At 38.7% G+C, this 16,423-nt stretch overlaps 1 protein-coding gene across 1 annotated transcript; it reads right to left on the reverse strand.

The window, feature by feature from the left end:
* Nucleotides 1–498: 498 nt before the first annotated feature.
* Nucleotides 499–14,514, reverse strand: LOC105389332 (protein phosphatase 1 regulatory subunit 36). Its single transcript, XM_038111764.2, has 10 exons — nucleotides 14,282–14,514; nucleotides 13,741–13,837; nucleotides 13,378–13,443; nucleotides 12,789–12,920; nucleotides 11,074–11,218; nucleotides 10,564–10,716; nucleotides 10,053–10,281; nucleotides 9,615–9,773; nucleotides 9,232–9,357; nucleotides 499–647 (listed from the first exon to the last, which is right to left on the reverse strand). The coding sequence occupies exons 1-10, from the start codon at nucleotides 14,380–14,382 to the stop codon at nucleotides 506–508; spliced, it is 1,350 nt and encodes a 449-aa protein (XP_037967692.2). The 5' UTR covers nucleotides 14,383–14,514; the 3' UTR covers nucleotides 499–505.
* Nucleotides 14,515–16,423: the final 1,909 nt, after the last annotated feature.

Below are 16,423 nucleotides of genomic sequence, written 5' to 3' on the forward strand. Positions count from 1 at the left end.
ATGAATATAAAAATATTGTAGGCACAGGTAAAGAAATAACAATCCATCATAGGTTCACTCTGAACAACTCACATTCACCGGGTGAGGTACACCATCAAGGGCCCAATTCCAGCGTCTCGAGACCAAATATAATATCCGTGCGCGCCTCCACAGAGTCAGCAGAATAGCTGTACCCAAAGAGCTAGCACAGTGACAAAAGTTTTCCGTCGCACTCGCTCTGTGCGATGTGAGTGAGCGCGATGCAAAACTTTTGTCATGTCTTAGATGCGCCCTGTGCTACTAGCCCTGATAGATAGACAATAAAGATATTCATGAGGAAATAACAAGGACTTCTAACATTAGAAACAAAACAAATATTTATTGAAAATATATTACAGGTAGGTAATAATGGTAAAAAGTAACAATGTGTAGCTTCATGCTTTACTCTGAACAACTCAATTCTTCACCATCATACCAGTTCCAGCGTATCGAGACCAGATATAATGTCCAAGGCAATGTCCTGAGGTTACTTGGTGACGTGTGAGTGTGTGCGCGGCGCCCCGGCCCGCAGGAGCCGCCGCAGCCGGCGCTGCCAGCGGCGCCGCTGGGTCTCGCTGCAGCGGCGCGGCGGCAGCGGGGTGTGGGGGAACTCTGGAGGGAACTCGGGCCTGAAATACCCAATAAATATAAATATGTGGGGACATCTCACACACGGCCATCCAACCCCAAGCTAGGCAGAACCTGTGTTATGGGTGTCGGACAGCTGATATACCTACACAAATACATACAAATATAAATATCAACACCCACACACTGATCATTGAATGATGTAGATTTGCTAGTGCCATCATCATCAGCCCGTGATGAGACGCTACTACTGCAGGGCGATCACGAATAACAGAGCTAACGTATAGAATTGAATTCGAGTGCGACAACTGTCAATTCTATAGGTAAAAAGTGTTTGAAAGTGCTGTCAAGTTGACAATAGTCGCACTCGCATTCGATTCTATATTTTTCGTGATCGCCCTGCTGGACACAGGCTTCTCCCGAAAAGCGTCACATCAGTCTTTTCTCGGTAAGTGAACCTGATGATTGCTGCTCTTTGTGGAGAGGGATAACAAGAAAGTGTAGTTTAGAACTGCTACCACTAGACCTTAGACAGAGAGCTGGTAATGGATATGTCGCAGCCGGATCGTATAATCCGCCGTATTACATTACGGCTGGCCGCATTACAAAACAGGGCCGCTTTGTAATACGGCGTATCAACGTTTAGCCGGATTGTCATTTCGATACGTTCTTCATTACGGCGGCCCACGTTTAGCCGCATCGTACTATAGCTGAACACAAAAGAGTAGAGATTAATGTTTTTGGAACTAAACAGATTTAAACCTGGCAATAAAAAAAAACTTGTGATTTGTGGTCTGTTTCTATGGTTTGAATGTCAAACTCGCCCTGTTCCTGTATAAACAAATCGAATTTTGCTTAATTTTGGAGTTTTGTGGATTGTTGAGTTTGTTCACGAGGTGAAAATGAATAAAACCATTCGCAGCGAAGCTAGACAGATGATTTACAGCGTTTACCTACGATGTTTGGCGGAGAATGAGGCTGGAGAAGTATTAGTCAATATATACGATGTTTATGAAAGAGCAGCGTTTTATACTGGTGAGTAGGTACACACGGCAACGTCAAATGGTCGGCAGGGCACACTAACGTAGTGTATGTGTGCACACTAACGTTGTCTATGTGTGCATAAACGCAGAAATCGGTCTACACACCAGTAACAAACCACACACACACACACAACAGCACAAACGAGTTTGCGCGTAGGCAAACGCCCGTATACCAGCTGTGACATAAAAATATCAACCGGTAGTGTTAGTGAAATAGTTATAAAATTGATGTGAAGCAAAATTTCACTACCTGTGTCTATATGTCGCAGCCGGACCGTATAACCCGCCGTATTACATTACGGCTGGCCACATTACAACACAGGGCCGCTTTGTAATGCGGCGTATCAACGTTTAGCCGCATTGTCATTTCAATACGTTCTTCAATACGGCGGCACACGTTTAGCCGCATCGCACTACTACTGAATTGTAGGGTAACCATGTCCATACTAAGCATGACATTACAGGTGAAGGATTATTGTAATCATAATAGAGTAAATCTATCATATGGTAAGTATCAAAATACTGTTCATGGGCACTACTCGGAATGTAGGATCTTCTGAATTATTATTCTTCATCATCAACATCACTTTTGGACGTAGGCCTCTCCTAAAGCACGCCACTGGATGCGATCTACAGCTTTCCACATCCAATTATAACCAGCCACCTTTCGCAAGTCGTCACCCCATCTAGCCTGAGGGCGTCCCACACTACGTTTGCCTCGTCGCAGTCTCTTCAAGATCAAATAACCTTTGCCGGCCACATTTATATTTTTTGACCCAGTAGTATAATGTGGAAATCCGCCGACCAGCAGAATCCATGGTCACTTTAGCTGATTGATGTGCGTTATAACTTTTGTACGTTTTTCACTGTACCGCATTGATCGGAATAGAAATTATTTAATTTCACGTGAAACTTGTTCTTGAAGTACTGTTTACTAGCATATTTAACACGATTTCTTCGTTTTAATCATCATCAAATATCTGTATCCAACGCCATTATTGTTGTTATGACAAGCAGCGCCACGAGTGTTAAAAATCAAAACTAAAATCTTTCAAAGCGGCGGCTAATCTCTCGCCGTATTACATAACGGCCAGCCGTATTGAATGACGTATGATGTCGAATACAATCCGGCGCATTTTCATGCAGCCGTATTCAATACGGCTAAACGTTGATCCGCCGCATTACAAAGCGGCCCTGTCTTGTAATGCGGCTAGCCGTCATGTAATATGGCGGGTTATACGATCCGGCTGCGACATATACACTTCGTAGCTCATTGGTAGAATGTTAGACTAATGAAACATAGGTCGTGAGTTCGAGTCCACGGATGGTTATTTTGATTTAACTTAATTCAAATTTCTAACCATTAACATACATTGCTTATATTTCTTGTAAAAAAGTACTATTTTGATGTAATAGAATGCCTTTCAATGTGTATTTGTTATTCTTATAGAGGTTAGAAAATACTAGTGTCAAACGTTACATGACATTCCAGGTCTGGATGCTAATGTTGTTAAAACATCAGGTCCAGATACTTTTTTACTAACCCCCGACTCAAAAAGGGTATCGATAAGTTTTACAGCTGTAGGTGTCGTCGGTCTCTCCGTGTTAGAGTACCTATTGTAAAAATATGTGTAAGAATATGTAAGAGTCGGTATAAATTCCCCAGACATAATAATTTACAAGTCACTGCTTTTCTGACCAATGAAATAATTTGTTGCAGGAAAATCGGTAAACACAGGTTTAGAAGAATTGCCGGGGCACATTTGAACTTTTTCCTGAGCAAGAAAAAACTGTAATAAAATATCGATGTGTGATACTATCACTTTTCTCCTATAGTAATTACATAATGGGATAACCAACACGTGTTTCAGTGCAAAAAAACATTATGAAATACACAATGAAATAAAAGTTCAGTTGATTTGATTTAATGAAATTCATTTAAGACTGCCCCCCTCTCCCCTACTAATTTCTTCTCTTCACATAAACCTCCCCAAAAAGTGGCATTTTATAATTAGTAAATATTTGAAACATTCTCGTTTTGATTTTTTCTGCTAAAGTATCGTGATACTTTTGTCCGTTTTCTATACTATAATAGTGTGGCCACTTTCTTAGATTGCCACGCCCTCAATGATTCTCTACTCTTTTATGTTCAGCTATACTACTAAATTGTAGGGTGACCATGTCCATGAAATTACTGCTGAAGGAATTTTTCGGTTTCGGTAGTTTGACAAACATTTTGTAATCATAATAGAGTAAATATGCTATCATATGGACTTCCATTAAAGTATTAAAATACTGTGCAAGGGCACTACTCGGAATGTAGGATCTTTGAAATTATTATTCTTCATCATCATCATCACTTCTGGACGTAGGCCTCTCCCAAAGCACACCACTGGATGCGATCTATAGCTTTCCACATCCAATCATAACCAACCACCTTTCGTAAGTCGTCATTTCATCTAGCCGGAGGGCCTCCCACACTACGTTTGCCTAGTCGCAGTCTTCAAGATCAAATAATCTTTCATCATCATCACATCACGACCAATGAACTCTCCCATGTCAGTATAAATACCTAATACAAATGTTCGTTTTCAGTCAACAATGATTGGTAGCAATAATAATGTTAACCTTTCCATTTATTACCAAAATTGCAGGGGCATAAGGACAAAGCTGCACACACTATATATGAATATATTATCTCACTCTTATGACGTCATAGTCTTAACAGAAACATGGCTTATATCTGACATCTCTAATAAGGCCTTTATAGACGGTCGCTATGCAGTTTTTCGATGCGATCGTGATCGTCTTATATGCAAAAAGCAGGACGGAGGCGGTGTCCTGATAGCGGTGGCGCACTCGCTCGGAGCCACCCTGGCCCAGCCGCAGGCGGCGCGCGCGGCCAGCCCGCCCGGCGTCGACCACCTCGTGCTGCAGATACCCACCGCCGACCGAGCTCGTCCCCCGCATCTTATCAGTGCTGCGTACATCCCGCCCAAAATGAGTGCTGAAGTTTACGAATCGCACTTCACGTCTTTACTGCAAATGCTACAAACCGGAGACTTTGACAATTATTGTATTATAGGTGACTATAATTTACCACTACAGGAATGGCAAGATAATGATGCATATTGTACCCCTATTATGTATGCTAGTGCACCACAATGTAATCGCCATCTGCTTGAATTTATGTCAGAACTCGGCTGTCGCCAGATCAATAAACTCAGAAATATAAATCGTAGAATTTTGGATTTGGTATTGGTCCGTGAAGTCGAGTCATCCTGCTTCCCCGTCCCGGTACCACTTGTACCTCCGGATAAATTTCACCCTCCATTCTACATGTTATTTAAAATAAAAAATCTGAGTTCAATTCCTCGTCAACCAAGCTATAAGTATTGCTTTAATAAAGCGGATTATACTGTCGTTAACAAAGATATTTCTGGTATTGATTGGGCAAATCTATTACAACAACAACCCGCTGAAACAGCAGTGAATATTTTTTATGAACATATTTACAATATAATAAAAAAACATGTACCATTGAAACCGGCTAAAAATTGCACGTACCCCATTTGGTTTACTCGATCACTTATTTATATCCACAAAAACAAAACAAAAGCTGGATCAAGTGGAAAAAATTGCAAAACCAGTCGGACTATGAGATATTTTCCTTGTATCGTAAAATATTTAAGCATGAGTCTGAGGTATGCTATAAGAAGTACATGAATTGTGTTGAGGACAGCATTCGGGATAACGTAAAGCACTTTTGGACCTACATCTCTAACCTTAAAGGAAAATCTGATATTCCTAGCACAGTACAATACAAAGACACCCTATCTAATGAGCCTGAAAAGATATGCGAACTATTCTCCGAGTTCTTCCTCTCTGTTTTCGAGCCTTCTAGCTTGTCAGACGATTATACTATAAATAGTATAGTTGATATTGACAGGTATGATGTCAAGGACACATTAAATCAAATACACATTCCCTGTCATGATATAGTCACTCAACTAAGACCTGGTTTCTCATGATTCTGTTAGTTACAGTCTCAGTAACGGATTTGCTGACGACGCGTTTAAGGATTATTACCCTTGTTAACTGGATGAGTCCCACGACGAAAATCTAACAGAGCATTCATAAATCCAGCATTATGTGTATCGTTCACTCATTTCCCTCACACTTCACTCAATATTCTGTCATATTCATTGAAATTTGTTGTCTATGTCTCTGTGATTTCAAACAACCTCAAACAACCAAACTTTTTGGTTTTGAGGTTGCCATGGTTACTATTTCTACCGAGGTTGTTTTTTGACATCCGTCATTGAAAATAATATTATTACTCCATGCCCTTTGAAAAACAATACAACGAACAAGATGGAGTGTCAGTGCAAAAGAAACTTCTCGGGAAATAACATATCAATTTCTAAGTAAGGTCTTATTTTAAAATATATTGTTAGAAGATTTTTCACTTAATTCAATAGTTCTCATTAAGTCATTAGGTTTAACTTCTTGAATCTACCTCTGTGGTCTAGTGGTAGAAGCTCAGCTTCATCACCCAGGGATCCCGGGTTCGATTTCCAGGTAGGGCCATCAATTTGTGTTTCTATATTGCGGTTCCAAGTTAGGTTAGGACATTAAATTTAAACTTTTATCTCGGTTTGACATTATATAAAACCCAGACAGTATTTCGCTTAATTTTTTATGTCACACAACATCTAGTTCGTATATTGTTTATCAAAGGCTCTGTTCATTTTTCCATCTTGAATCTTGACAGAATGAGTGACAAGTAAACAACCCGTTGCCAGGTTACCGGTCTTAACCAAGTCTTAGCGGAACCCCACAGCAGCAATCAAGTTTATCACCCGATCAAGGGAGTTAACCCCGTGATTTAGCATGGTGGGACACTCACTAACCTTAACGGTCCAACATGTAACCAAACCGAGGTATTTTTAACCTAACCGAATGGTGTGAAATTAGGCCTAAAGCAGCTGGATTTAACTAAAGGCTCTGGTTCTGATGGAATACACCCAATATTTTTTAAAAACAGACCGCAGACATTATTTCCATACCCTTACATATTTTATATAATAAATGTCTGATTGAGGGTATTTTTCCAAGTATCTGGAAGGTGGCAAATATAACACCAGTTCACAAAGATGGACCAAAAGATCAAGTAGACAAGTATAGGCCTATTTCAATATTGTCTGCTCTGTCGAAGCTTTTTGAAAGGCTTGTACATAACATAATATACCCAGTTTTGCATTATTATGCATATTATTATTATATATTGCCTGAACAACATGGCTTTGTTCAAAAACGCTCCACTGTGACAAATCTCCTAGTTTATACCTCCTATCTATTCGAAGGTATAGATAAAAATAAACAGATCGACAGCATCTACACAGACTTTCGTAAAGCCTTCGACAGAGTGGACCATAAAATTTTACTAGATAAAATAGCCTTTAATGGCATACGAGGTAATCTCTGGAGATGGTTTAAGTCATACATTACCAATCGTTCTCAAAGAGTAGTAATTAACGGGTATGAATCAAAGCCAGTAAGGATCAGCTCAGGAATACCGCAAGGCTCTATTTTGGGGCCTCTGCTTTTTGTTTTATTCATAAACGATGTACATAAATGCTTTAAGTTCTGTAAATACTTGTTATATGGAGATGACTTAAAAATCTACCATATTGTCGAACATGATACTGATCTAGTTGCATTCCAGCAGGACTTGAACAGATTCTCTGATTACTGCCACGACAACAAACTAGAACTAAGTATAAATAAGTGTAAAGTAATCAGTTTCACCAAAAAAATTAATAAAATCAAATTCTCATACCTCTTCGGTGACACTCCCATCGCAAGGGTTGATTCAATCAGAGACCTTGGAGTCATACTGGACAGTAAACTTCACCTAGACATTCACATAGAAACAATAATAAATAAAGCCTTCAAGATGTTCGGTTTCGTCATGAGATCCAGTAAACATTTCAAAAAACCACACACATTTCTCCACTTGTACAAGTCTCTCATAAGATCACAGCTCGAATATGCAGTCGCTGTATGGAATCCTTTTTACGATAAATACAACACATCCATCGAAATGGTGCAGAAAAAGTTCCTTCGATCAATACACTATCGATGTTTTCGCTCTAAAATTTCATACTTAATGCTACTTAGTAATTACTCAATCTTATCCCTTGAGCATCGACGCACACTACTAGACGCCATGTTTCTGTATGACCTTTGTCACTCTAAATATGACTGTATTGCTCTGAACAATAAGCTCTGCTACCGCGTGCCCGGCCGTGCGACGCCCGCGCGGGCTGCACATCCCTATCAGCTTTTCGCTACGACCACAGCCCGTACTAACGCTGGCAAACGTGAGCCATTTAATCGCCTATGTAATTCGTACAATAAATTTTTTGGTGGTATCGACATCCTATCAAGTAAACCAAGTAGTTATAGGAGACATATCATTCATATTCTTGAAAATTTACCGTAATATAATTATTATTATACCGTTTATATACATACAATATACAATATTGTTTACAATACCTAGTACTTAATAATATCTAACTATCATATATTATAATTGCTTTGTATACAGGTATATATTTTTATATTTTTATATAGATTTTTACAAATATGTACTTAATAATATGTTTTATCATTGTTAGATAATTGTTTTTGTCTATTGTTTTACGTGTCCCATTTATAATTTTAAGTTAGTTTATTATTTTTATTTTTTTTAAATAAGCTAAATAATATTTGTTTAAATCATAAAATACTATTTTTGTAATCCGTGGTTAACTGTGTTGGTAGTACATTGATTTAATACCATAATGTTTTAATGCCATGATTTGTAACATACACTGTACTACTGTTTGTTGATCTTAAAATAAACAAATAAAAAAAATAAAAAAATGAAGGAAGGGTTTAGGCGTAGTCTAGTAAATAATCTTTGCCGGCCACAATTATATTTTTTGACCCAGTAATACTGTGTGGAAATTCGCCGACCAGCAGAATCCATGGTCACTTTAGCTGTTTGATGTGCGTTATAACTTTTGTACGTTTTTCACTGTTCCGCATTGATCGGAATAGATATTATTTAATTTCACGTGAAAATTCTTCTTGAAGTCACTGTTTACTAACATATTTAACACGATTTCTTTGTTTTAATCATCATCAAATATCTGTATCCAACGCCATTATTGTTGTTATGTCAAGCAGCGTCACGAGTGTTAAAAAAACGAAACTAAAATCTTTTGATGCGGCGGCTAATCTCTCGCCGTAATACATAACGGCCAGCCATATTGAATGACGTATGATGTCGAATACTATCCGGCGCATTTTCATTCAGCCATATTCAATACGCCTATACGTTGATCCGCCGCATTACAAAGAGGAACGGTCTTGTAATGCGGCCAGCCATAATGTAATACGGCGGATTATACGATCCGGCTGCGACAGATAGATGAGGACAGATGTCCAGCTGTAGATAACGGGAAAATGATAATGATGGAATGCATGAGGTTTGAGAAAGAGAATGCGTGAGGTTCGTGAATGAACTAACTCTTCATCCTCCACGTGCGGTAAGATGATGTCCTCGTATATTTTCTTGGTACTGCCGGTCGTGGTGGAACTCTTCGTGGAGATCTTGGACTGGTCCAAGTTGGACTGTAGACTCTGGCTCATCACTCTGAAAAATTTACAGGGTGAAAATTTATCAGTGATGTTGTCGTTGGAAGTTGTCGGCGAAATTTACTTGTTAACTATACTGAGCCTTTCAGCAATATCACAGTAGACCCAGCAGTTTACTTTATTGGCTAATCAAAACGAGAAGTTTTGTTTGATGTTTGATAACCAACAATATAAATAAAGCTGTATACGTCAAGTGCCACTCTTATACACAGCTAAACCTTATTAATTGTTTCACTGTTGTTAACAATGCCGTACCTAGACTTGCTCTTAGCCGCGGGCACCACCAGGGGGTGCAGCATGGTGTCGAAGTTGGCCCGGGGGTGTCCCACGATGCCGAGCGACACGCCGCTCTCCCTGATGTCGCTCTCCGGCCCGGCCACCGCCTGGTAGATGTACTGGAGACGAGCCGGCAGTCTGAGGAGTTGATGATAAGCGTAGGAGTGTAGGCTAGTAAAACTGAAAAATTCTTCAGGATTACAACTTTGCAATCCTTGAGCAGCTTTACTTTGATGTAAAGATCTTAGTGCCCAAAAAGTTTGTAGGTCCTTCGGCAGTTGCCTAAAAATATTTTTACAGGTAAGTAGATACTTCTTCTTCTTCTAGTGCCTCTCCACTACTAGAGGTTTGCGGTCATACTTCTACTGGATTTCTATAAATACTGAAACATACCAGACAACATACAAGCACACTCACTCAGGATACTCAATAACCCCGAGCCCCAGTAGTCTGTAATCGATCCTCCTATCACAGAACACCTCATTGATCAGCGGGGAGCATATATGCAGCTTCTTGTCCTTCCTCACGCATTGACCAATCAGCACGCGCCGTTCCTCTCTGGTCATCTTAGCCAGGTAGCCGGAGTTGATCGCGTGTTCTACGCAGTTGAATGTTTCGGACTTGAACAACCGGTGGAGCTCGAGCTCTGTGGAAGAATGATAGTCAAAGGCACAGAGGCCTTAGTTCAGTGGTGATAGCGAATGGATAGGGGAAACAGGAGATGAGGTATATTGTGAAAGTAGGAAAATGCAAAGCTGTGGGAGATTTTTGAATGGGTTCGATATAAAATATTAGGTAAGCATAAAGCAAAGCAAAAATCATAAATGATCATTGCTTATGATGTCTTGGATACGGTGCAAGCAACTTGGTATTGTTAAAGTATATGAAATAATTAGAAATACGACTAAAAACTTGTATACAATCATACCAATTTGATTAAAACTCTTTCTCCCTAACGCCAGCCAGATTATGTGTACGCAGATCCGGAGTAGGGTCTCGCAAAGTCGTGCATCTTTGTCTGACAGTGATCGCCTCTTCTTCTCTGGACCCATGTGGTGGAACATCGTCGTATCATCACCACCTTTACAGAAAACAGTATGCGGCTCTAGTATTGTTCGATTACATTGCAGGAATAACTCTGCACTTAGTAATCGCTCTAGTCTCTAACTACGTATCCTACAAATAATATAAACGCGAAAGTTGTAAAGATGATTGTTGAATAGTCAGTAACAGCACAGATGAAATATTAGTAGTACCGAAGGAGTAACAAACATCCTTGTCCATCCTTGTCATGAAATGTGCAACAACCTGAAGCCCTAGAATAACAGATACGCAAATTTTTATCATGAAATTCCCAAGGGAACACTTTTAAAAACGAAGTGAAGATCGCCGGCAACACCTAATAATTAATATAATAATAGTAGGTATTTGAGTTTACCAATAATTCCCGTGGAGTACTCCTTGGCAACGACCAGCTTGAGATCGGCGAGGTTGTCGCGGTACTGGCGCTCGATGACGTCACACTCCGGCGTTCGAACCTTGGTCTCCAGCTCTAGCACGCGTTGCGACATCACTTCCGCTATCTAAGTATAATGGACAACATTTCAAAAAACTAAAGCTGCTATAAATCGAAAACCATTTCGAGATTTAGCTCTAAAGGCCACAAAAAAAATGATTTTGTATTTTTTGGATGTATCATTTTCGAGAAAATCATGAAATAGTAAAAAAGTGCTGATGACGTCATGCATCAGGTGCGATGCATTTTGATGATCAAAGCCTATAGATTTAAAAACAAAGTAACTGTCACTTTCATTTTTGATTGACGTTGACGTTTTATCGTGAAGTTTTTGTTTATTTGGGTCATTTTCATAAATTCTGTTCTGACACTTTCTGACTATTTGTTTATTTATTATATATAATGGTTAGTACGTATTAAGAGATGACCTCTATATAATATGTCCCAGAGCATGCCACCGCCTACACAGCTGAAAAAATGCTTCTGGTTATTTTTTTACATGATAAGTACTTTGTATCATCAATGTCATTTGAAAATGACCCATTTATTGGTTGGCATGTAAACAAAGTTTAAATGTCACTTGTCAGTGTCATTTATGTTTTTTTTCGAGACTAAGGCAATAGACAAAATTAAAAATTGAACCTAATATGTGACGATACTTCCGGTTTTAAAATAATTAACTTTAAAGTTAAAAATAACATGCAAAAATTAATGTATATACAAAATAAAAAAATACGGGTCCTCTAATTTTCTATAAATTTTCCGAATAGCTAATAAAAATATAGGGTAAAGAAAATGAAATGTTGTCCATTAGGAAGTTTTCATCAATACTAAAATTGGCCATCCTTAGATCTACCATTCATCTAATCGATATTCATCTAACAATACTTTAACAACATAGCGATATGGCCTTTAATAAATAAAACGTGATTAAAAACTAGTGTTAGCACATACTGTGCTATATGTACCAAAAATACCTGAACTAAAAAAACTGCTGCAGTGGGCTGGTTGCATAAATGTAAACTGTAGTGTGGGACGCCCTTCTACCAACCATAGCGGCGGAGGCGCTCCTTTGGACCAGCTTCAGCTGATGATTATTGGGTCATCGATGATGAAAAAAAAACCTGCGTTCATTGGTAGGAGACCTGTGCCCCAGCAGTAAGAAGTAGATGGGTTGTGATCGAAGATGTCGAAGAGTGATGATTGACGATTACTGGTCATTGTCATGAAGATGTCTGTTAATAATGTAATACACATATACTATAATTATTGTTGTACCAAAGCCAGTATAAATTGTATTTATGTTAATGTTATGATTTTCGAATGTAATTTTTATTTTTCTATTGTGTCCACTACCCGCACGTAATGTATGTTTAGTTTTATCCGATGTGAGATGGGACAATCTGAAAACCAGCGCTGTAACGTTGGCCACAACTTACAGCAGATGCTGAGATTGTTCCATTTTGCAATTTTTTCATTCAATTGTATATTTTTAAATTTTATTGCATGTTTTTTTTTCGCAAATAAATGTATTTTCTTTCTTTCTTTCTTTCTTTCTTTCTTTCTTTCTTTCTTTCTTTCTTTCTTTCTTTCTTTCTTTCTTTCTTTCTTTCTTTCATTGGTGATGATGACGATACCTGCAAGTAGTACTGGCAGTACAGCAGGAGCGCGCGCAGGAAGCGCTCGCAGGTCGCCGTGTGCAGGATGTCGATGAGCTGCGGGTTCAGGATGGAGAGCGGCGCCGTGAACAACGCTATGTCTTTTATATCCTGAAAATTACATTCGAAAATAATGTGAATATATGGTAAGCAGCGGTGGTGTAAACCACGAACAGAAGGGCTAGCACGGGGCGGGCGTATTCAAGACGTGACAAAAGTTCTCTTTCGCGCTCGTTCTTGAGGCTGCACGATGTGAGTGAGCGCGATGCAAAACTTTTGTCACGTCTTAATTGCGACCCATGCTAGCCCTTCAGGCAGCCGTAACTCGGAACAGCTTACGGCCCGCTAGGTTATGGATGGATGAGGAAGGCCAAGGACAGTGTGTTGTATCGCTCTTTCGGATCATGCTCTGTTCAACAGTGGGCGATTATAGATGAACGATTATAAAAATATGTTGGATGTGGCAGGGCAAGGACCGGGGTTTTTAGTAGTCCTTGGAAGTAGCCTACAAGGGAACATAAGGGCTGGTATAATATACACAGTTGTAAGTACGTATTGACTAAAATACCTGTAAGGTAATGATATCGGGCTGCCCTGGCTTCAGTTTTCTTTGATACCGGCGTCTGAAACGTATCTGTAAGAAAACAAATATCTCAATCATAATTACTTAACAGTTAATAAAATGATCAATGCTCGTGCTCATGATTTATTGTTATTTCAGTATCCCTGCGGGTTAACCCAGGATGTCAGGTTCCTGCACACCAAATTATATGGAAATCCCTTCTGTACTTTTCACGTGAACGAATAATAAACATCATGATGAAATTTTGCATTAACAATAAGAGGTCTTTAACTTTTTACCTATGAAATTGCCGTTTTTTATAGCGAAAAGTGATAAATAAGGTCGTGAATCAGAGGCCTTTACTCTAACCTGCTCCAGCACATCGACGTCGTCTCTGAACTCGATGGTGCCTGTCGGAGGCTTCACCGGCACCCTCACTACCTCCACCAGCGCCGGCGGGAGGTCACTGAGGAGAGGGGAGGGGAGGGGATAGGGGAGGTGCTAGACTAAGACTTAGGGAGGTGAGCAGAGGGGAGGTATTGTGGGCTACTAATGTAACCATACCTTGCCTAATAGTTTCGCACGATCTTCTACCGTATGTTGATCGTACATAAATTAAAAATCCCCGTCCAACTAATACGTCTTCACATTACGTTTGCTTTAAGCAAATTATGGATAATTATGTTCATAAATATTCAGACAGAAAGTTTTCTGATAGACCTGCATACAAAATAAAAGATTTGGTACAAGTGGTACTAAAATCGGTGATGGCTTATTAATATTGGGTAACCTGGGTCCGGTTTTTTAAATGAGGATTCAAATTTTAAGATCAAAATCAGTTTCGTGGAAAAAATTATCGAAGTTTCCACTCTAGTAAGTAAAGCGTTAAACTACCTACTAAAATACTTACCTGATGAAAACGATCTCATTCTCTCGTTCGTCCCACTCCCAGTGTCCGTCCTGGTACAGGCCGCCGAACCCCAGGTCTTCGTCATCCTCCTCATCAGCCATGCTCTCCTAGTACTTACTTATCAGGAAATGTACACAATAACTAGATTGGGAGTTATAATATTGGTCTTTGGATATTGGATTATGAATAACGTAACGGAAAATTACTGTTTATTTTGGTATGATTTTGGTTTTACGCAACTACTTGTTGTTATTTTGCTGTCAAAAATCATTCGCGGCAATAAAAAATATTTGACAATAGAAAAAAGCGAAGGTAGGTCCTTCTTCCAAGCTTTAGATTAAGTTTTCACTATTTTTACCAAAGGAGTAGTAATGCCATAAATGTTCTTTGACAGAGCGGGACAAAACAGTTCAATAGCTAAAACGTCCTATAACTTTTCTATGAATGAAAGGGGGTCCCGTCCGTAATATATTAAAGGCTCTAACATGTTTTTGCTACACACGCTGCTACAATGCTACGACAACGCTACGATGCTACGCAACTATGCTACGACGCTACGATGCTACGAGGCAACGTAGCAATATTCACGGATGTTATAACTAGTGCGACTTGTACCGATCAAATTATATTAATTATAATTTTTATCAAACCACATCTCAACATCTATGGGTACACCTTTTTATATTCAATCTCAATATCTTTGGTTTGATTGTTAATATTTAAATAAAGTGTGTAATATCACTTTACCCAACACATTAAACATACATGCCCATAAATAAAACTGCACATTGAACATAAAATAAAATCGTACGAAGCACAAAAGTATCAATAAAAACATTTCCAATGGGAACAGAAAATTCATACCCCTGGAACCTTAGAATATAGAGCTCCAGATAGGGCAGAGAGGCGAATAATTGAATCCGTAAAACTATTTTAATTTTTATCACACTGGGTAACCATTTATTCGAATATCATCACACTGCTGGACATATGCATAGACATAGGCCTCTTCGATACTCAACATCACTCTATCCTTAGACCTAAACTTACAGCTATGACACCGGCTGAGTCTGAGTTCTTCAATCGGTCCAGCAAGCCTCCTTACTAGGTTTTGCGGTCCGAACTCTCCATTCGATAGCGGTATTTTTTTTATATTTTAATGGTAATGGTAATGGTAAAATAATATACTTACCAAATAATATAAATGAAGTCGAGTGGTAATAAGAACAATACGATGGTGAACACCTCTTCTGCACCCTGTACTCTAGGACGCGGACATAACTCGCGATCCTGAATTTACATAAAGCGTGTTTGTAAGTCAGTAAAATTTACGACATCATAGGTAACTTAGTTTCGATGCGGCTGAATGTAAAATTATGTAAATAACCGAGTAGAGTGCACTCGCTAAACTTATTTATAAAGCTCTCGGAACTACGCGCGATGTGTTCGACGGACTTTGTTGCGTCTATTTAGAATTTTCCCGAAGCTTTTGTACAACAAGTATTGGTGTCTTGTTTCGATGGGGTGTTTGTGAGATGTTTCGTTGAATTTGTTTGTTTGTTTGTTTATTGTTCATTTATTTATAATATTTCTTAATAATACATACAGTGCTCTTAAACCTATTAAATTTAAAAGTGTGTTTTATCGTATTTGTGATTTTATAGTCAATTGCTAAACTTATAATTAGGAAATAGTAGGATGTTAATTGAATTGCATACATTGCAATCTTCGAATGAGATTGGCCTTCATTGTCGAAATTCGGCTAGGAGGACAAGGGACCGAAGGCAAAATGCATTTTTATTATTTCAATGAACAGGAAATTATAAACTAATACACTCAAAACTACTGTATCGATTTCAATCGTCAATCACCATTATAATGCTCCATTATTGAAATGACCGTAGCTATAGCTTTTAATAAAATTATAAAAACAATGAATATGTACAAAATATGTAGATTTACTACAAATTATACTTTAAACATTACTCATTTTAAAAGTCTATTTGTTGATCTTTACATCTAGGTACTTACATTTGCAGCTAGGCACTGCTGAAGCCTAATGCTCTCGCTATAAAACAAGGAAAAAACAAGTAACTACTTGCACTTACTTCTTTAACGATATAAAAGTTAATGCTAAACTGT

This window comes from Plutella xylostella, chromosome 13 (genome assembly GCF_932276165.1).
Source record: "Plutella xylostella chromosome 13, ilPluXylo3.1, whole genome shotgun sequence".
Taxonomy (NCBI): Eukaryota; Metazoa; Arthropoda; class Insecta; order Lepidoptera; family Plutellidae; genus Plutella; species Plutella xylostella.

Excerpts from the sequence above, each read along its gene's own strand:
- LOC105389332 (XM_038111764.2), bottom strand. The coding sequence starts at position 14,382 with ATGGCTGATGAGGAGGATGACGAAGACCTGGGGTTCGGCGGCCTGTAC. Across the intron at positions 11,219-12,788 it reads ACTGCCAGTACTACTTGCAG|ATAGCGGAAGTGATGTCGCA; the intron begins GTATCGTCATCA and ends CATTATACTTAG. Across the intron at positions 9,358-9,614 it reads GCGGCTAAGAGCAAGTCTAG|AGTGATGAGCCAGAGTCTAC; the intron begins GTACGGCATTGT and ends TAAATTTTTCAG.